The sequence below is a fragment of the Urocampus carinirostris genome, chromosome 13, assembly GCF_059441175.1.
Source record: "Urocampus carinirostris isolate Australia breed hairy pipefish chromosome 13, RoL_Ucar_1.0, whole genome shotgun sequence".
Lineage (NCBI taxonomy): Eukaryota > Metazoa > Chordata > Actinopteri > Syngnathiformes > Syngnathidae > Urocampus > Urocampus carinirostris.
In genome coordinates this window covers 31,425,453-31,446,409 of record NC_142361.1, presented here as the reverse complement: position 1 = coordinate 31,446,409, position 20,957 = coordinate 31,425,453, and the positions used below count along the sequence as shown (strand labels likewise).

At 39.4% G+C, this 20,957-nt stretch overlaps 2 protein-coding genes across 2 annotated transcripts; both read left to right on the top strand.

Annotated features, from left to right (window-relative positions):
- Nucleotides 1-3,978: 3,978 nt before the first annotated feature.
- On the top strand, nucleotides 3,979-10,087 carry calhm3 (calcium homeostasis modulator 3). The gene is made up of 4 exons (XM_088350876.1): nucleotides 3,979-4,265; nucleotides 5,958-6,085; nucleotides 6,179-6,306; nucleotides 9,650-10,087. Exons 1-4 carry the CDS (start codon nucleotides 3,979-3,981, stop codon nucleotides 10,085-10,087), a joined length of 981 nt encoding a protein of 326 aa, XP_088207002.1.
- Nucleotides 10,088-15,977: 5,890 nt separating this feature from the next.
- On the top strand, nucleotides 15,978-20,032 carry LOC148354331 (calcium homeostasis modulator protein 2-like). Its single transcript, XM_088351339.1, has 3 exons — nucleotides 15,978-16,291; nucleotides 17,291-17,893; nucleotides 19,399-20,032. Exons 2-3 carry the CDS (start codon nucleotides 17,342-17,344, stop codon nucleotides 19,825-19,827), a joined length of 981 nt encoding a protein of 326 aa, XP_088207465.1. The 5' UTR covers nucleotides 15,978-16,291; nucleotides 17,291-17,341; the 3' UTR covers nucleotides 19,828-20,032.
- The last annotated feature ends 925 nt before the right edge of the window (nucleotides 20,033-20,957 follow it).

Sequence of the window (20,957 nt, the reverse complement as noted above, 5' to 3'; positions counted from 1 at the left end):
TTTAATTAGACAAACATGGTTTAAAATGGGGCAGCATGGCGGCACAGTTCTGAGGTCATAAGATTAAATCCAGCTGTGCGGAGTTTGCATGTTCTCCCCGTGCTTACGTGGGTTTCCTCCGGGCACTCCGGTTTCCGCCCACATTCAGGTTAATTGTCCGGTCCAAATTGCATGAGCGAGTGAGTTGTCTGTCTTTGTGTGCCTTGCAACTGGCTGGCAACTAGTTCAGGGTGTCCTCTGCCCACTGCCTGAGGATAGCTGGGATGGGCTCCAACACCCCTGCGACCCTAATGAGGTTAAGCGGTGCAGATAATGGATGGGTGATGGATTTTTTAAAATGACTTTATGTTTTCATATACAATAAGGCTTTAGAATGTCAGACTCCTTTCAATCCACATGCGAACCCTGAACTTCTGCATCTGGGGCTGTGCGCTAACCACCCATCCGCCGTGCCAGCCACACAGACTAAACTCATTTGAGTGCATTTATAACTTAAAAAGTACAAATTGTTAGCAACGTTTTTGGTCATATATAAGATTTTGTTAAAAAAGGTTCTACAATATTGATACTAAGTGGTGCTAGTGCTCATTCCCCTCTTCGCTAAGTGTTTTTCAGAGTAAGGAAAAAAACATCTAAATTTCAACTATTAAACTTTTCGAAGTGAACTTGTTTTTTGTTTTTGCAACAGTAGCCATATGCCGAAGGTTTTTTCCACTTTAGTTAACACCATATAAACACTAATACCAGGGTACTCGGTGCAAAAGTTAACTCACTGTACAGTGAACCCTTGTCTTCCACGAGGTTGCGTGGAAGAACCTGTAATCTTTATTTAAAATGTTAGTACATTAAAATATTTGTATTACACGTAGAAACCAAAAAACAAACCCTCATGTGGTCAAGCATTTGTCTATTCTGTATACTTCAGGTACTGTATTAACATTTTTCTGTTTTTAATATTGTGCTATCGATGTATGCATAATTGTGAACAGAAAGCTTCAAAATGATTAACCAATCAGAATGCAGAACAACATGCACGATGCAAATAAGTCTAGAAGTGAGACTGCGAAAAGTGAATCACGTTACATGGTTCAAAGTAATTAATATTTTTTTATCTATTAAAAACGTGTTGAAAATTTCTTTAGATAATTTTACATATGAAAGTTGAAGACGTATTACTTTTATCTGCATGTTGGCTAAATATCCGGATTGTGACGAGTAAAACAATAGCTGGAGTTTAGCAGTTTTGCTTGGAATTTTATCAAACCGATTCTGGGAAAAGGGCCATATGGTTTCACAAATGCACCGTCGAAATGGTTGACAATCAGTTATATACTGTGAGGGTGGGCTATAACAAAATCAAAGATTTCTACTTCACACAAGCCAAGGACTGGAAAACCCGAGGCTTTCTCCTAACTGCAGACTAAATACACCACTTCAAACAATGTAGAGACTGAAAACAGCTGAATGTATGGATATATCAAGTTAAGACATGTCTATGTGTATAGGCCTTAATCACGAGTCTCAAAAGGCCTCACAGACCACCGATTATTGCAAACTACAGACTATTATTACACCATCCGCTGATCTAAAACCTACATGAGGGCAAGGGAAAATTCAAAAACTTTAGGAAAGTCGAGTCAAGTCATATTTATTTGTGACGCCCTTAACCACAAGGAGTCTCAAACGGCTGCACAGACTACTATTATTACGCCATCCCCTGATCTAAAACCTACATGAGGGCAAGGAAAACTCAAAAACCTCAACATGGAAATTCAAGTCAAGTCTTGCTGATTTGTATATCCCTTTATCTCAAGGAGTCTAAAAGGGCTGCATAGACCACAGACTATTGCAAACTACAGACTATTATCACACCATCCCCTAATCTAAAACCTACATGGGGGCAAGGGAAAATTCAAAAACTTTAGGAAAGTCGAGTCAAGTCATATTTATTTGTGACGCCCTTAACCACAAGGAGTCTCAAAGACGCACAGACTACCGGTACTATTATTACACCATCCCCTGATTTAAAACCAACATGAGGGCAAGGAAAACTCAAAAACCTCAACATGGGGAAACTGAAGAAACCCTGAGAAGGGACCGCACATGAGGACATTTTTATTTCTTTTACATAGCGGACTCCATACCTAGTGATTGCTGCCATGTTTGTCTGGCATCTTGCTGCTATGCTGTGCTCCCTGGCACTGGTTTTCGTCCGCATTGGATAATAGAGTCCCATTTAGTGGTCAAATATTACACACTGGGGCTTTAAGGTACATTTCTTTCAGTTTGTAGCAATTTTTTAAGCAGTTTTAGGTGGTTGCCTATTTGCGATGTATGCTAATATGGTATTAAAAGTCATTTTAGATGGTAAGGCGCCCGCTTTGAGACTGGGAGGTCGGTGGTTCGCGCCCCGGCCGAGTCATTCCTAAGACTTAAAAAGTGGTCGGCGGCGCCCTCTGTTGGCTGCGGCTGCATCGGCTCGCTACAACGGGTCAGGTGCAATCGACATTTCGTTCTGTGTACATTGTTACACAGAATGACAATACAAGGAAATTATTATTATTATTATTATTTTGCTCTTCATTTTGTTTTTTGAGGAAATAAAGGTGAATTACAATATATTCTATTTCTCTTTTAAACTGGGCACCCTTTTTATATGATACATTTAGAAGTGGAATATTTGCCTTGTCATTAGGGTGGAATGGTGGGTCCTGACCAATGTTCCCTGTAATTTTCCACGGGTCTGAGCGTTCACACAAAGTCGGTGAGCAACGCTTGAAACAACAGTGAGCCACCATAATCCCAAGTGTGGCAAGATAAATAATTATCAAACATGTCCAAAACTTGACATCAAGTTTCCGGCAATGAAAAATTATTTTTCTCTGTTGAATGAATTGACTCATGTACTTTTGCAAAGGTTGTACGGCCTACAAACGTTGTTTGTTCTTACAATTCTTTCACAAGATATTAATTTCTTTTTATTTCCTGATATATTTTGTCCCATAATATTCACATTTTTGGGGGCTTATGTAGTCGGTTGCAAGATACAGAACTGTACTTAATCACATTTTTTAGTGGAAGTACAATGTTGGGAACAAGATTCACTTGATATCATTGGAAATTATTTGAATGCAACACAAACTTTTTCGTCTTTTTCCCGTGTTTTTTTCTACTTTTTTAAAATTCCTTTAAAAAAAATCTCATTCTGTTTATTTTTTCCGAGCTGTTACTTTTTTCTTTTTTTTCTCTATTTACTTTTTTCTTACATTTCTTTCTTTTCTTTTTTTCTGGCTTTTTTCTACATTTTTCCTTCTTTTTTTCTCAGCTTTTCACTACTTTTTAATTTTGGTATTTTTTCTTTATTGTTATATCCCCCCCTTCCTTTAACTCATTTTGTGCATCATTTTACATAATATTTGATCATGTTCGGATGAAAGAAGCAAAAACAACCTGAAGAGCCGTTTAGGACCCGAAAGAGCCGGTTCCCTTTAGTGAGCCGAGCTGAAGGAGTCGGTTCCCGACTATCTCTACTGACTTTACTCAACTTCGTTCTCCTTCGACTCGACTTCAAAATACCGCATTTAGGACACAACGTCAGGGGAACCCGTGTTTTTTTACCTTCATGCACTGTAACTTTGACCTAAGTCGCTTCTTAATTAGTAATTTTGAGCCCTCATTTTTGTGCGCCGGCTAGATTTTCTTGTGCGCAGAGAATGAGCGAGCAGTGCGCAGTTGCGCACGCGCGCAGCTTAGAGGGAACACTGGTCCTGACTCGTTGAGAAGCATTGGGTTTTAGGTTACAATGTTGAGTTAGGAGTGTGGTTATATTGTTCAGGCGTCTGTTGAATCACCTGGCACAGAGCAAACGGGAAACCAACTGATTTGCCTTAAAGGGTGAGGAAATGGAGCACAACTGCACACCCAAAGCCAGTCCCAATTGTCCTTTAAAGCATTAGATTGTTCTTTGAACTTGAAATTATGGAGCGCCTGAAGTTAGTTCTGCAGTATTTCCAATCCAACTCCGAATCCATCTCCAATGGGATTTGCATCCTCCTGGCTTTGGTCAGTGTCAAACTTTACACCAGCTTCGACTTCAACTGTCCGTGCCTTCCGCAGTACAACAAATTGTACTCTTTGGGTGTAATGGTCGTGCCACCCGTGGTACTTTTTTTCTTGGGGGTCCTGGTCAATCGACATACAGGCGTCATGATGGACGAGTGGATGAGACCTACTGGAAAAAGGTCCAAAAATCCAGCTGTGGTAAAGTAAGTCAGATTTTGTGTTAGTATTTAAAAACTAATGTATTCAAATAGTATTAATAATACAAAAATACAATTTTAATATGGGCCTCAATAAAACTAATATAACTGTCTGCCATCTTGCTGCTACGGGTTCCCAACAAAACAAAAACCTTGCAAAAAGCAGGGAAAATAAATGAGAAGAAAAATGATACATTCTCTTAAAGTCTCTGTAGTTTGCATCCTTCCCCGCGTTTTTAGCACTCGTTTTCGGTTGCACAGCATATCTAGTGGTCAAAATACAATGGTGACCATTTTGAGTGGACCAACTATTGTGGTTGACCTAGCCAAATCAGATTTTTCTTTATAACACTGTTCTTAGTAATAACATAGTAACAACACAAACATCAAAATAACAATGCAGTTTTTACAATAACAATACATTATTAAATATTAAAAATATGTTAATATTTTAGACCATGGTAGAGCTTTTGACCAGTCAATAAATTTACATTACAAAATCTGTTTTGCATGCCTGCAGTCATGCTACCACGGCAACATGATACTTCTGTTTTGTTTGTATTTCTCATCTCATCTCACTAGCCGTACCGCTTATCCTCATTAGGGTCGCGGGGGGGCTGGAGCCCATCCCAGCCATCTCCGGGCAGTGGGCAGGGGACACCCTGAACTGGTTGCCAGCCAATCGCAGGGCACACAGGGACAGACAGCTCATTTGCTCATTCACACCTATGGACAATTTGGACCGGCCAATTCACCTGAAATGCATGTTTTTGGAACGTGGGAGGAAACCGAAGTGCCCGGAGGAAACCCACGCAAGCACGGGGAGAACATACAAACTCCGCACAGGAAGTCTGGAGCTGGATTTGAACCCACGACAGGTTCCCATGACATGAACTGTGCCGCACAAGCGCTAACCACTGCGCCGCCCTGCTGCCCTTGTTTGTATTTACTGTATCTATTTACTTTTTATATCTGTGTGTATGTCGAGAACCGACTTTTGGTGGTGCAGAAACGCCGATTAGTACAGCAAACAGTGTTCTTCCATCTAGGCAGGGTTCGGTACACAAGACGTAAGGTAGCAAGACAACAATCGTCCAAGATACAGGCGAGGGGTCGGTGTTCCAGCAAGACCAAAAGTGAGGGCAACAGTTCAACAGTTCTTCAGGCGGTGGTACTCAGAATCCGGAAAAACATGCTAAATGTGTTTGGGACATGATATGGAAGACAACGAACTAGCAGATAACCAAGGGAAAAAAGTGTTTAAATAGTGATGAGGGAGGGTCATGATAGGAGGGAAATTAGAACAAGTGACCACTGCTGTAAGGAGGAAAATTAAACCTGGTGTTCCAGCAAGACCAAAAGTGAGGGCAACAGTTCTTCAGTCCGTGGTACTCACAATCCGGAAAAAGAGGCAAAATGTGTTTGGGACATGATATGGAAGACAACGAACTAGCACAGAACCAAGGGAACAAAGTGTTTAAATAGTGATGAGGGAGGGTCATGATAGGAGGGAAATATGAACAAGTGACCACTGCTGTAAGGAGGAAAATTAAACCTGGAAGTGAATGACTGATTAGAGGGGGCGAGAGAGTGAAGGAAAGATAGAGGGGGGACCTACAGAGGTACGTGATAATTTTACTAAAAGCACAGGCTTCAAAATGACATATACAGCACATATATTGTTTTCCCTTTATGCAGGTATTTATTCTCAGCCATGATCCAAAGGGCTCTACTGGCACCGATGGTGTGGATCCTGGTCACTTTGCTGGATGGGAAAATATTCATCTGTGCCTTCAGTGTGAGTGTTGATCCTGTACTTTTCTCAGGTATGCTCTGTACAGAACAATTCATTCTTTTTGTGCAACATGTAAATTATTTTCTGTTGTATATGGATTATAATTTTTGCTTACTTGGCTCAGGTATGCCCAATAACACCGGCCTGGGTGTGATCAAAATAATGGCCAAAGTGCCATGCAAAGAAGACGTCATCTTCAGAAATAGTTCCTTCCACAAAGCCGTGTCTCGTTATGTTCGCTGCTACTCACAAGTAATTGACAAGCATACCTTCACCAGTACACGAACACAACTTATTTCCAGTACAAATTTGCTCAATTTATGGTTTCATAGTTTAGTTTTACATTTTTACAGTTTGATTAAGATTGTATCACGTTATTTTCAGTATTTTATGATGTTATTAGAACTTATAAGTGGACTGCCAACCAATGTTCCCTGTAATTTTCCTTACGGGTCTGAGCGTTCACACAAAGTCGGTGAGCAGCGCTTGAAACAACAGTGAGCAACCATAATCCCAAGTGTGGCAAGATAATTCATTATCAAACATGTCCAAAAATTGACATTAAGTTACATTTTGCTTAGTTTCCGGCAATGCAAAATGATTTTTGTCTTTTGAATGAATTGACTCATGTACTATTGCAAAGGTTGTACGGCCCTACAAACGTCGTTTGTTCTTAAAATTCTTTCACAAGATATCCATTTCTTTTTATTTCCTGATAAATTTTGTCGCATAATATTAACATTTTTTGGGGCTTATTTAGTCGGTTGCAAGATACAGAACTGTACTTAATCAAATTTTTTAGTGGAAGTACAATGTTGGCAACAAGATTCACTTGATCTAATTGAAAATTATTTGAATGCAATACAAACTTTTTCTTTTTTCCTATGTTTTTTTCTACTTTTTTTAAAATTCCTTTAAAAAAAATCTCATTGTGTTTATTTTTTCCGAGCTGTTACTTTTTTCTTTTTGTTCTCTGTTTACTTGATTTCCTACATTTCTTTCTTTTCTTTTTTTCTGGCTTTTTTCTAAATTTTTCCTTCTTTTTTCTCTTCCTTTTGTTTATTTATTTTCTCAGCTTTTCACTACTTTTTCATTTTGGTATTTTTTTCTCTTCTGTTATATTCCCCCCTTCCTTTAAGTCATTTTGTGCATAATTTTACATAATATTTGGTCATGTTGGGATTAAAGAAGCAAAAACAACCCAAACAGCCGTTTAGGACCCAAAAGAGCCGGTTCCTTTTAGTGAGCCGAGCCGAAGAAGCCGGTTCTCAACAAACTCTACTAACTTTACTCAACTTCGTTCTACTTCGACTCAACTTCAAAATACCGCTTTTAGGACACAACGTCAGGGGAACCCGTGTATTTTTACCTTTATGCACTGTAACTTTGACTTAAGTCGCTTCTTAATTAGTAATTTTGAGCCCTCATATTTGTGCACTGTCTAGATTTTCTTGTGCACCGAGAATGTGCGAGCAGTACACAATTGCGCACGCGCGCAGCTTAGAGGGAACACTGCTGCCAACTGACTTGCTAAAAATATTTGAGTCAAAGACGATACAATAGATCCCGGATACAAGTGGCTGAAATGAGTTTCCTCAGTAGGGTGTCTGGGCTCTTCCTTAGAGATAAGATGAGAAGCTCAGTCATCCGGGAGGGGCTTGGTGTAGAGCCGCTGCTCCTCTGCATTGAGAGGAGCCAGTTGAGGTGCCTCGGGCATCTTATGCCTCCTGGACGCCTCCCTCTGGAGGTGTTCCGGGCATGTCCCACCGGCAGGAGGCCCTTGGGACGACCCAGGACATGCTGGAGAAACTACATCTCTAGGCTGGCCTGGGAAAACCTTGGGATCCTGTCGGATGAGCTGGATGAAGTGGCTTGCGATAGGGAGGTCTAGGCTTCCCTGCCGAGGCTGATGCCCCAGCAACCCGAGAAAATGGATGGATAGATGAAGGCACAATCCAATAGTTGTCAAAAACTGACGGATACATTACCTAGATCAATTTATTACATCTTGAATGGGTGTTTTTTGTCCAAAACGACCCAAACTTTTGGGACTTTCTAATCAAAATGTCACCTTTGTCGAGTTGTTTTTTTTGTGAACATTTTGGCTTCAAAAAATACTACCCAATTTTGGGAATTTTTTTATAATACGACCCACATATTTGAATATTTTTAAAGAAAACAAAACAATTTCGGGAGGCAGTTGTTATTTTAAAGCAAGTGTCTTAAAATAAAAGGTAGGCCAACTTTGAGGTGTATTCTTTTAATAAGAACCCAAGAAGTTAAGTCATACTATACAAAGAAAAAGATCCGTCCACATTTTACCCAAATTGGGTTATTTTTCTACACAAACATCTTAGAGTTTAGTCATCCACATCAATTGCCTGACGCAGAAATATAATCCTTGATAAAGGGGGCCTGGGTGCCCATCCAAGCAATCGATAGGATAAATAAAGATATATTTTATGTATAAATACACATTCACATTTTTTGATAGAGATTGATAGAGAGGAGGGGATTCCCAGCCCCCTCGCTCAACCCAACTGATGTTTTGGGAGTCATTAGGTGACCAAAACCCCCAATACCAACCCCTAATGCCAAGCACCAAGCAGGGAGGCAATGAGTACCAATGTTGTCAGTCTTAGGTATGACCCGGTCGAGGCTTGAACCACCCTACCCCCAAGGCCACTGAGCTGGTGTTGTACTGTTTCAATTTTTGGTCACAGCCCCTCAATATTATAAAGAATTTTATAATGGCATTAATTCTTGCAATGGTTAAAAAAATGACCATACATCACTTTTTTCACTTTTAGCAGGGGTCGGGAACCTTTTTGACCCAAAGAGCCATAAAAGCAAAAAAAAAATTAAAAAGAAATTAAGAGAGCCGCATCATATATTTTCAGACAAAATTGAAAAACTGCCAAGCACACTCTCTAGACAAAAGCTAATTCTTCAGCACATTTTATTTCACTGTGTGTCATTTGATGATTTCATCAAATGTATGAAATGATAATAATGCCAAATCCTGTGTCCCAAATCAATGTAAATATGCCATTTACAATTTGTCTTCCACCTTAAGTTAAGAGTGTTGAGGCAGTTTTTTCCATGAATATTATAACGGTTTCAAAAACAATGTGCATGCAAAGTTCTTTTGTAAAAATGTCACAAAATACTGCAAACGATAAGCTTATCATCATATTCACTTTCGGTGTAGACTGCACTGAGCGAGAGAGAGAGAAGGAAGTGCCTTGCGTTGTGTGCAGGGATCCGCCCACCTGTGCTGCTCACCCAATCAAAGTCGTTTGCCAGCGTTTTTATTTATCAGTTTAAATGGTTTCTTATCAAACTTCTGCATTAAGTTGCTTCGACTTTATATGGACCAAAATCGGGATGAAATCACTTGACTTGACGCCACAGAGAGATGTGCAATAGTTACATTTTATTTCGGAGCCATATGTACTCATGAAAAGAGCCATATATGGCTCCCGAGCCATAGGTTCCCTACCCCTGAACCATAGTGTCCAAAAGATTCATTTCCAATACACGTTTCCCATAACCACGTCATTTACAAATATTTCATTGCAATTCAATTTTCAAGGCAGTCGGCTGGTCCATCCTCCTCTTCCTGATTGTACTGGGAGCTCTGGGACGACTGGTCAAACCTTGTATGGAAGACCACGCCACCTTCTTGCAGACCCGCTACTGGAGCAACTACCTGGACGTGGAGCAGAAGCTCTTTGACGAGACCTGCGTCCTCCACGCGCGAGATTTTGCCCGCGCGTGCGTGCTGCAGTTTTTTGCAGACGCGAAGGAAGGTGTTGAAATCCTTCCCCCAAATCATCAACTCCTTCGAGGTTTTTCAAGAGACTGGGATGACGACGACATGGAGAGACTTCTCGGGGTATCAAAGCAAGAGCAAGTTGACGATTTGATCACAAAATGGTATTTTAGTAAACCGGAACTTGATGTCAGCAAAGCAGTAAACAGGACCAGGATGTGTTTGAAGTGTGAAAACAGAAGTGTAGTACAACGATAAGAGGAAATTGTTGGTTTAATATGCCATGAGTGGAGACAATTGCTTGGAAAATGAGTGACTACATTTGCCATGACGTCATCAATGACTTTTTGTTGAATTGATTATATGTGTGTGATAGTAATAAATGTTTCAGGATTCAATTGTATTCTATTTCATTCTGTTCTATTCTATTCTATTCTATTAGGAGCGAGGGAAAGTGTTTGAATTGGTTATATTTGTGTCATAGTAATGAATGATTTGGGGTTATTGGTTGGTTGGTTGGTTGGATGGATCTATTTCCTGTGTTGTGTCTTGGAAAAGTATTCTATTCTATTCTATTCTATTTTATTCTATTCTATTCTATTAGGAGCAAAGGAAAGTGTTTAAATTGGTTATATTTGTGTCATAGTAGTGAATGTTTTAGGGTTGGTTGGTCGGTCGGTCGGTCGGTTGGTTGGATGGATCCCTTTCCTGTGGTGTGTCTTGGGCAAGTATTCTTTTGTGTTGTGTTGTGTTGTGTTCTATTCTATTCTATTCTATTGTATTCTATTCCATTCTATTGGGAGCAAGGGAAAGTGTTTGAATTGGTTATATTTGTGTCATAGAAATGAATGTTTTGGGGTTATTAGTTAGTTGGTTGGATGGATCTATTTCCTGTGGTGTGTCTTGGGAAAGTATTCTATTCTATTCTATTCTATTCTATTCTATTAGGAGCAAAGGAAAGTGTTTAAATTGGTTATATTTGTGTCATAGTAGTGAATGTTTTAGGGTTGGTTGGTCGGTCGGTCGGTCGGTTGGTTGGATGGATCCCTTTCCTGTGGTGTGTCTTGGGCAAGTATTCTTTTGTGTTGTGTTGTGTTGTGTTCTATTCTATTCTATTCTATTGTATTCTATTCCATTCTATTGGGAGCAAGGGAAAGTGTTTGAATTGGTTATATTTGTGTCATAGAAATGAATGTTTTGGGGTTATTAGTTAGTTGGTTGGATGGATCTATTTCCTGTGGTGTGTCTTGGGAAAGTATTCTATTCTATTCTATTCTATTCTATTCTATTCTATTAGGAGCAAAGGAAAGTGTTTAAATTGGTTATATTTGTGTCATAGTAGTGAATGTTTTAGGGTTGGTTGGTCGGTCGGTCGGTCGGTTGGATGTTTCCCTTTCCTGTGGTGTGTCTTGGGCAAGTATTCTTTTGTGTTGTGTTGTGTTCTATTCTATTCTATTGTATTCTATTCCATTCTATTGGGAGCAAGGGAAAGTGTTTGAATTGGTTATATTTGTGTCATAGAAATGAATGTTTTGGGGTTATTAGTTAGTTGGTTGGATGGATCTATTTCCTGTGGTGTGTCTTGGGAAAGTATTCTATTCTATTCTATTCTATTCTATTCTATTCTATTAGGAGCAAAGGAAAGTGTTTAAATTGGTTATATTTGTGTCATAGTAGTGAATGTTTTAGGGTTGGTTGGTCGGTCGGTCGGTCGGTTGGATGTTTCCCTTTCCTGTGGTGTGTCTTGGGCAAGTATTCTTTTGTGTTGTGTTGTGTTCTATTCTATTCTATTGTATTCTATTCCGTTCTATTGGGAGCAAGGGAAAGTGTTTAAATTGGTTATATTTGTGCCATAGAAATGAATGTTTTGGGGTTATTAGTTAGTTGGTTGGATGGATCTATTTCCTGTGGTGTGTCTTGGGAAAGTATTCTATTCTATTCTATTCTATTCTATTCTATTCTATTAGGAGCAAAGGAAAGTGTTTAAATTGGTTATATTTGTGTCATAGTAGTGAATGTTTTAGGGTTGGTTGGTCGGTCGGTCGGTTGGATGGATCCCTTTCCTATGGTGTGTCTTGGGCAAGTATTCTTTTGTGTTCTATTCTATTCTATTCTATTCTATTCTATTCTATTCTATTCTATTAGGAGCAAGGGAAATAGTTTAAATTGGTTAAATTTGTGTCATAGTAATGAATGTTTTAGGGTTGGTTGGTTGGTCGGATGGATCTATTTCCTGTGGTGTGTCTTGGGAAAGTATTCTATTCCTATTCTATTCTATTCTATTCTATTCTATTCTATTCTATTAGGAGCAAGGAATTGTATTTGAATTTGTTGTATTTGTGTCAGAGTAGTAAATGTTTAAGGGTTGTTAGTTAGTTAGTTAGTTAGTTACTTTGTTGGTTGGTTGGTTGGTTGGTTGGTTGGTTGGTTGGATGAATTTCCTGTGGTGCGTCTTGGGAAAATATTCTGTTTTATTCTATTCTATTCTATTCTATTCTATTCTATTCTATTCTAATGGAGCCAAGTAAAATGGCACAAATGCTTTGAATTGATAAGGTGCAGTCTTACCATTTTGCATCCGTGTCCTACCACCCACAGGAAACATGCAAAAAGATATTTGAAACTTCATTCAAATTTAATGGCGTTTGCCTTTAGCCTTGAATCTCCTTTTATTGTCACATTAAGAAAATGACATTTATTTGGATTACATTTTCCTCTTTAAAACCAAAAGTCATTCAACTTAATATAAAACAAATAACCAAATCAACAATTACTTTGTATAAATATTTGTTATGAATCAAATGAAAGTTTTTATCATACATACATCTATGGTCATAAGTTTATCTGATGTACGCCCAGACCTCTCTGTCCCCAGCATCTTTGACTAGCTCATCCCACGGGTTCCTGAGGCATTACCCAGCCACCTAAAAAATAATTTAATGTAAATAAATATAATACAATCGCTGGGTCATCTTCGAGGGCTCCTATTATTCGGACATTACCAGAACACCTCTCCAGGAAGATGTCTAAGAGGCATCTAAAAGATTCCCGAGCTACCTCAGCTGGCTCCACTCAAAACAAATATTAATTCATTAAATAATAAACAAATTGAATGAAGTAAATATGGTAAATGCAAAAGAGAACTTTCACTCATTCAGCCACAATCCATTATCTCTCTGCAAATTGATGTTAGTGGGTACTGGCAGAGTTCACTTTTGTCAAGCCTGGTGGCTCTTTTTTCTGTTTTTTTACCCACTTAATATGAACTGTACTGGCGTGGCCTCAATCCATTATCCCTAATTCCTATCTGTTTAAGCCAGGACCAGAAGGCACTTTCTGTCAGGAAGTGTGATATTCTTAAACTGAAGTGCATTGTTGTGGCCGAGATATATTATTGCTTCTGGACTATTGGTAGGTGCAGGGGCTGGCAAAGTATTTTTTGTTTTTTCCCTTTCGGGACGCTTAAGCATGCTATTGTAGCCCACCTAAAACAAACTGCTTTGTTTTGGTTGCAATCTGTTATCCCTAGTAGATTACTCCTGAGAGCAGGGGACAAGGTAGCAAATATGTGTATCGTGTCTTAGCTTATTTTTTATTTTCTTCTTGCCTAAAATGAACTACACTCATGTGGCCGCATTCCATTATCCCCAATCCCTGTACATAGTTCCCACAGACCACATGACCCCTCCGGGGTGGCCATCTTGGATGGCAAAAGAGCTGTTTACACCACTTTACTGGTAATTATATGCAGGCAATACACAAAGAGGTAAGTATTAGTTTCAGGAGCGAGCAGCAGCAAGTCAACTGCAGGAGAGAGAGTGGGAAAGGTGAGATGGCACAACATTCATTTGGACAGGTAACTTAAAATTAGTTTTATCTGGTTATATCAGTATCAGAAATTATTTTCCCCCAATTTCATTAACACTCCACTTATTGAAACATGAATATTTTGTTTGTTTGTTTGTACATGATTCAATTATTTGTTTGTTTGTACATGATTCAAATTGAATCTTTTCTTCCGGCGCCGTCACGAATGGCAGCCACTCCAGCAGCTCCCGTGTTATTTTCGATTGTTCTCTATTGTTCTCAGCTCAGGGATGCTGCTGGAAATGTGAATTTCCCTTCGGGGATGAACAAAGTATCTATCTATCTATCTATCTATCTATCTAATCCCTCACTATAAAGCGGATCACATTTCAACAGTCGGATTAAGGGACTTTCATCTTGCATTGTGTTCTGCATTCTGATCAGCTTAACAGTCAGCATTGGTTAAAAAAAATCAAATCAAATTAGGTTTACGGGTACAATATACAGTCCTTTTATTTGTTAAACAAATGATTGGGTCTATAAGAAGTGTTTGTTCTCTGGTTTGAATTGGTTTATTTTTAAATAGAAATAAAAATAAAGGTAACTTCTTACCTGGAGCTTGCATTTAACTGTCATGATTACTGATGTGAAGCACCTTTGGCGCCAACTGCTTCGAACTCTGATTGGCTCTCTGTCCCTATTTAAACCCACTCGTTTCTGTCACCTGTTGTCAGTCCGACTGCAAACCTCATTTTACACTGGGCAAGCCTTTTTTCGACCCTGACTCTAACCTGTTTTTTGCTCCTGTCTGTCCCCTGACTTCGACCCGTTTTTGAACCTGATCACGTCTACTCTCCCGTCCCGGCGTTCGACCTTTTTTCGTCCTTTTTTTTTCGGCGTTCGTCCTTTCCTGGCTTACGACTCGCTTACGACTCCAACCACGTTGTTGCTCTCCTGTCCCCGCTACTGACCCGTTTTCCGTTCCTAACACCGCCATCGCACGCCACGGAAGTCCCACAACCTGCTTCCCGCGCGCAGCGATCACCGGGTCGTGGGGACAACCCTTTGTCTTCCTTCAATAAAACTTGTGGGAAATGTACGCAATTGGGTCCTGTTTCTGTTCTGGTCTTGACAGTAACGCGTTCTTTTTGGAACGTAATAAATGAGAATTCACTCTACACCAATATATTTAAAAAAAAAAAAAAGGGTAATTAACAATTATCTTAATTAAATACGGACCTAAATCAATTATGATTAGTTCATGTTAAAATCGTGTAATAAATGACCTATAATTTAGGAAAATTGTAACACTATGTTATAATTGCAATGATGTAATATTTAGGATAGTATTGATTTCATTATTTACTTTACTTTCAAAATAATGAATCAATGTCCCATTTCACAACGTATTTCTTTATTTAGTCCTATATTTCATTCAACCAGTTTAACATTCCATTGATTAAAACACATTTTATTATTTAATAAACATTCAATTAATTCATTCACATAATTTAGTTACTTAATATGATGCATTTTAAGTTAGTTAAATGTTGAGACTTTTTCTCTCCACGACAATGAAAGAAGAGCATAAGAGGCCCGTTTCTAGCAGGGTTGGGTAGGGTTACTTTAACTGGATTACTTTCAATTACTTTAGGATTACTCCAATGCCAAATATGCTAAATATGAATAAAGTTACTAAATTTTGTGCAGGCTTTGGGAGTGACGGAATACATGGAACGGCAAAAATGATGTTGGCAAGCTGTTTGGATTTATTTTCATTTTGTTTCTGTCGCATTTGATGTTAGTTTTGCTGGAGATCAAAGAGATCAATGCCAGGAGAGAAAGCTTACCACGTGTTGTGAGTCATAATTTTATTCATATTTAGTTTCTTTTGTCTTTTATTAGCATATTTGGTATTGGAGTCATCCAAAAGTAATTGAAAGTAATCCAGTTAAAGTAACCCTACCCAACCCTGGTTACTTGATATAAAAGCATTAAAGAAAGACCTTGAATCACTGTAAGATGTACCAAAATGTATAGATTTGCGATAAAATACATGTCTTGTTGTTCTTGCACTTTTACTCAATCGTCATCCCTTCAGGGGAGAATTCAACGGAAACTCTGCTGTACAGTTTTTGTGTTCCTCACCACACAGCAACCTGAGATGCCAACATGAAAGGGGGGTGGGGACAGCTGCAGGGGTGGGACCCACCTCTGAAAACGAAGAAGCAGACTCACATTTCTCTTAAAACTCGTGTTTTTTATGTTTTTTTTGTTTGCGGTAGAACTTGATCCACAGCCCTTCTTTACTCATTGATCAACTCTTGTTAAATTAATGCAGGGAGTAAGCAAGCATTACCAGTTCCCAACTTGGCTGCGTTCACACGTGTTTTTACTTGTAGGCCTAGTTTTTTTCCTTTTTCTTTTTTTTTTCCAGTGGGGAGGAAACCAGAGGGTTGGTCTTGGCTGTGAGTCATCAGCGGTGCCCACAAAGCTCAAACATACTCAAAGTTGAGATCAGAACGAAGACTTATTTTCTTTCCTATGGGAGTGGACAGCTTTTTTGTTATAGTTATTTTTCCCTGTCCATTTTCACATTGTTAAATTGATTATAAGAACTCAGTCACATGTTTTGCCTGAGGACACTCGGAAGCTGTAAGTGAGCGTGACTGAATATGACGGTTGACGTTTATGAATGGAATGCTTTTTGTCTGTGCATGCTATCGTTGGTTGTAGTTTCCATACCCCGACATGCTGTATTATGCTTTGTTAGGTTAAATCCTTTTCTTAGGCCATTTGCTGCCATCCCGGTCAATATGGATGAGCCCCCCTCAGCTCCTTTTTCTCACATTGTTAGTCCAAGCCTTGTCATAATTTTGTTTATTCCATACATTATATTTGTATTATTAATTTCAAGTAAAATGGCATACGATTGAATTCGGCTGCTGGGATTGGTCAGTGGTCGGGAGCTTGCAGTACTCGATTTCATCCCCAGAGGGTGTTAGGGACCTGATGAAAGCAGACCACATGAAAGCAGATGTTTATTGATTTTGTTGGTATTTGTTTGTGGTGCTTTGACATGACGACTAGCTAAAGACAGTCCTGGAGGCCCTTAAGTACAGTTGCACATTTTCATGAAAATCTGCTCAACCATTTGGAGCCCGTAAGACACACACACACACACACAAACACACACACGTACACACACATATACACAAAAAAGTATCTTTAGTAATTTATTTATAATATTAGACAGACGGACAGACGGGCAGGCAGGCAGGCAGACAGACAGACGGACGGACGGACGGGCAGGCGGGCGGACGGACGGACGGGCGGCCGGGCAGGGGGCAGGAAGGTAGACGGACGGATACATGGACACATTCTGACTAGACAGCTAGTTTTTGTTTTTATCCTATTTCAAGCATTTTGTGTGTGTGTGTATTTGATCTTTTAAGTTGTTGGGTAGGGAAAAAGAAGAAGATTTAATTTTCAAATTTTTACAATTAATGTTTGTATAGAGCACTTTCAGTGGCAATTTATTGGCTAAAAATTGCTTTACCGATTATTTTTTACTGTTTGTTTGATTGATTTACAAGATTGAATAAAAATACTTTTTTAACTTTTAACATATTCATCATGTTTCTCTCTTTTTAGTTTGACCTTACTCCAGCTCATCTTCAGTGACCCCCCCCCAACATCCCAAACATGGCCGCTTACGCCCTTGTGACAGAGAACTTTAAATTTGCTTCTCTCTTCTTCAAGAGTAAAGATGTGATGATCTTTAACGGAATGATCGCTTTGGGCACTGTGGCCAGCCAGACGGCATACAACGTTTTTGCTTTTGATTGCCCGTGTTCACCTGGAAGAAACTATTACTACGGAATGGCTGCAATCGGCGCTCCGGCATTGGCTTTTTTTGTTGTCGGAGTAATGCTGAACAAAAGAACGTGGGACCTAGTTTCGGAGTGTCGCCTGAGGAAGTTACGGAAAGTCTCTTTAGCCGCTCTTTTTGCGGTATTGGGAAGTATTTTGGGTAGAGCTATCGTGGCACCCCTGACATGGACTGTCCTATCCCTGCTGCAGGGTCTGGCCTACACGTGTGCCTTAAGTGAGTTTACAGATCCTACAACCGTCAAGGACTTCCCTCCTGGTTATAGTTCAGAGGACATGGCTAAATTCCCTTGCAAGGAAAGTGTCGCCACAGAGCTGCAAGGCTTTTGGGCAGAAATTGACCGACGTCTGAAATATGAGTCACAGGTAGTGGAAATATATGCTTTTCCCTTTCACCAGTAATATGAGAAATTCTTCAAGAAATATTTGGTGGAAGTTCTCTGACGAGGGCACAAACCAAATATTTGTCAGAAATTATGTATGAGAAATAATCATCCTTCAGACCTTCTTACCCTGACCCCTACCATATGGCTACTAATTCATGAAAAGGACAGTTATGTATTTTTTGTTATAAATAGGAGTTAGACTACCAGTTATCCATTTCTCAAATACAGTAACAGGTTTTCTGGAGATTATTATTATTTTTAGGGATGGGTGAGTACGCCAGGGCTGCAAAGAATATATAATTGGCCTTTTCATTTTATGACAATGACGACAATCTTGATCCATGAAGTAGCAAAACTGTGAAAAATCTCTGCGTTATAGCAAGGGATCCCTGTAGAGTATCATTATTAGGATACTTGATCAATACATATGTTTAGGTAGAAAATTGGCTATAGGTGATTGTTTTTTGATCGTTATTATTATTTTTATTATTACTTTTCTCTTGACCAGGGGTAGAAAACCCAAAATCTTAAAGCAGAATGAGTTGGGGGCATAAGGGGGCGGGGGACATTCCCAGACAAGAAACTAGCTGCTATTAACTTTCATTTTAAGTCATTTGAGGGAAAGACCAAAAATAAATTTTATAATGGCGGGAGGTGTGCAATATTGGGTTCCCGGACTGTATAAAAACTTCAAAATTTAAACACCTCTCATCCTGGTCTTTCTGTTTTATTGATTTCCTTGAAGCATTGTGTTCTGCATTTTGATTGGCTACAAAGTCTCTGATATATGAGTTATTTGTAAAAGAAACAAAAAAGTATTATAGCTATCGTCGGGGTTGGGTAGAGTTACTTTAACTTGATTACTTTCAATTACTTTTGGATTACTCCAATACCAAATATGCTAATAAAAGACAAGAGAAACTAAATATGAATAAATGATGACTCACAACAAGTGGTAAGATTTCTCTCCTGGCTTTGATCTCTTTGATTTCCGGCAAAGCTAACATAAAATGCGACAGAAACAAAATGAAAATAAATCCAAACAGCTTGCCAACATCATTTTTGCCCTTCCTTGTATTCCGTTACCCCCAAAGCCTGCACAAAATTTAGTCAGTTTATTCACATTTAGTTTCTTTTGTCTTTTATTAGCATATTTGGTATTGGAGTAATCCAAAAAGTAATTGAAAGTAATCCAGTTAAAGTTACCCTACCCAACCTTACTTAAAAGAGACACATTGGATAAAAAAAACCAACAACATATGTTTAGAGCCAGAAAAAAATGTAAAACATACATAACATGTATAAACCTTATAAGTAAGGCAACATATACTGCACACACACACATATATATATATATATATATATATATATATATATATATATACCATGCCATTCGTATCAAATTTGAATCTTCTAATTTTCAAACGTGCAAAACGATCACACTTGCTGCATTTTTTGACTTTATGATCTTTTCTGTTTTATTAGCTGATAGGCTGGCTGGTGGTCGCTACAACGTCCGTGATGGTCTTCATGGTTATGTGTACAAGACATTGCTCCTCACCCCTCGGTTATCAGCAGGAAGAGTATTGGAGCAAGTATCGGGCCAACGAAAAGACACTCTTTCATCGTACCGCTGCCGTCCATGCCCAAGTTATGGCGGCAAAATACGTTGAGAGCTTCTTCGGTTTTGTGGCTTTGGAGAAAGATGAAAAAGAACATATTATGGAGCACCGAGATGAAGCCAGTCCCATCTGCAGCACAGAGTGGAACAGAGTATCGGGCGTCTACCTTTACAGGGAGAAGAATGGAATACCGCTCTACAGTAGACTCAATAAATGGGCCACGTACAATGAAGAAAACAATGTGGAGGGTTTTGATAAGGAAATGGATGTCCTTGATAGTCTTATTGCTTAGCAAAATCCGATCACTGCAAGCAGACATGTTTCATTTCATATCACCTTGACCTTTGGTGATTAGACTTTTGAAAAAAAAAGACTATGATTCTCTTGCATGGGTTAGTTGGTCAATAAAAAGCAGCTAATGTCAGTGGGAGTCACAAGGTTTGCTGTAAAACGTCATATTTGGGAGGCAGTATTAAAATATTGGAGTTGTATTTTTACATGGTATGTATTTAATAAAAACGATCATGTCAAAACGCTGAATTTAAACGCATCTTCAGGGACAAGAACATAACAGCAAAATCAAAGATCAGACTCATGCAAACGCTGGTTACCTTCATCTTCCTCTACGCTTGCGAGCCATGAACTCTCACAGTAAAGCTTAAAAGGAAAATCCGGGCCATGGAGATGCAATGCTATAGGAAACCTCTCGGTGTCAGCTACATAGCTCACGTGACTACCAAATCGGAGTGCAACACCAATCAGACGGTGCATTGTACCCTCCGAAGGACTGTTGCACGGATGAAAAGTCAAAAACATCAAGTAATAGACTGGTGCTAACTTTGCCACGACCCAAAAAGGGCCAGGAACTGGCAACAGTAAAGAAATCTGTCCAGAGTTGCACCCTTAGTGATACTAATACGACCCAGGCGGTTAAAAGACCTGTGAACCATAAAGCATGATCATATCAAATATCAGCAAAATATAATTTTGTTATTATTATAAGTCACAATGCTATTCTGGCAGCACGGCAGCGCAGTGGTTAGCGCTTGTGCAGCACAGTTCATGTCATGGGAACCTGTCGTGGGTTCGAATCCAGCTCCAGACTTCCTGTGCGGAGTTTGTATGTTCTCCCCGTGCTTGCGTGGGTTTCCTCCGGGCACTCCGGTTTCCTCCCACGTTCCAAAGACATGCATTTCAGGTGAATTGGCCGGTCCAAATTGTCCCTAGGTGTGAATGAGCGAATGAGTTGTCTGTCCCTGTGTGCCTTGCGATTGGCTGGCAACCAGTTCAGGGTGTCCTCTGCCCACTGCCCAGAGATGGCTGGGATGGGCTCCAGCCCCCCCGCGACCCTAATGAGGATAAGCGGTACGGCTAATGAAATGAGACAATGCTATTCTAGAGGGTGCACCGTGCAGAATTCTG

Bases quoted from the DNA above. Each gene is read 5' to 3' on its own strand.
- calhm3 (XM_088350876.1), top strand. From the start codon at position 3,979: ATGGAGCGCCTGAAGTTAGTTCTGCAGTATTTCCAATCCAACTCCGAA. The intron at 4,266-5,957 runs GTAAGTCAGATT...CCCTTTATGCAG, and splicing joins AAAAATCCAGCTGTGGTAAA to GTATTTATTCTCAGCCATGA. The intron at 6,086-6,178 runs GTATGCTCTGTA...TACTTGGCTCAG, and splicing joins TGATCCTGTACTTTTCTCAG to GTATGCCCAATAACACCGGC.
- LOC148354331 (XM_088351339.1), top strand. From the start codon at position 17,342: ATGGCCGCTTACGCCCTTGTGACAGAGAACTTTAAATTTGCTTCTCTC. The intron at 17,894-19,398 runs GTAGTGGAAATA...CTGTTTTATTAG, and splicing joins GTCTGAAATATGAGTCACAG to CTGATAGGCTGGCTGGTGGT.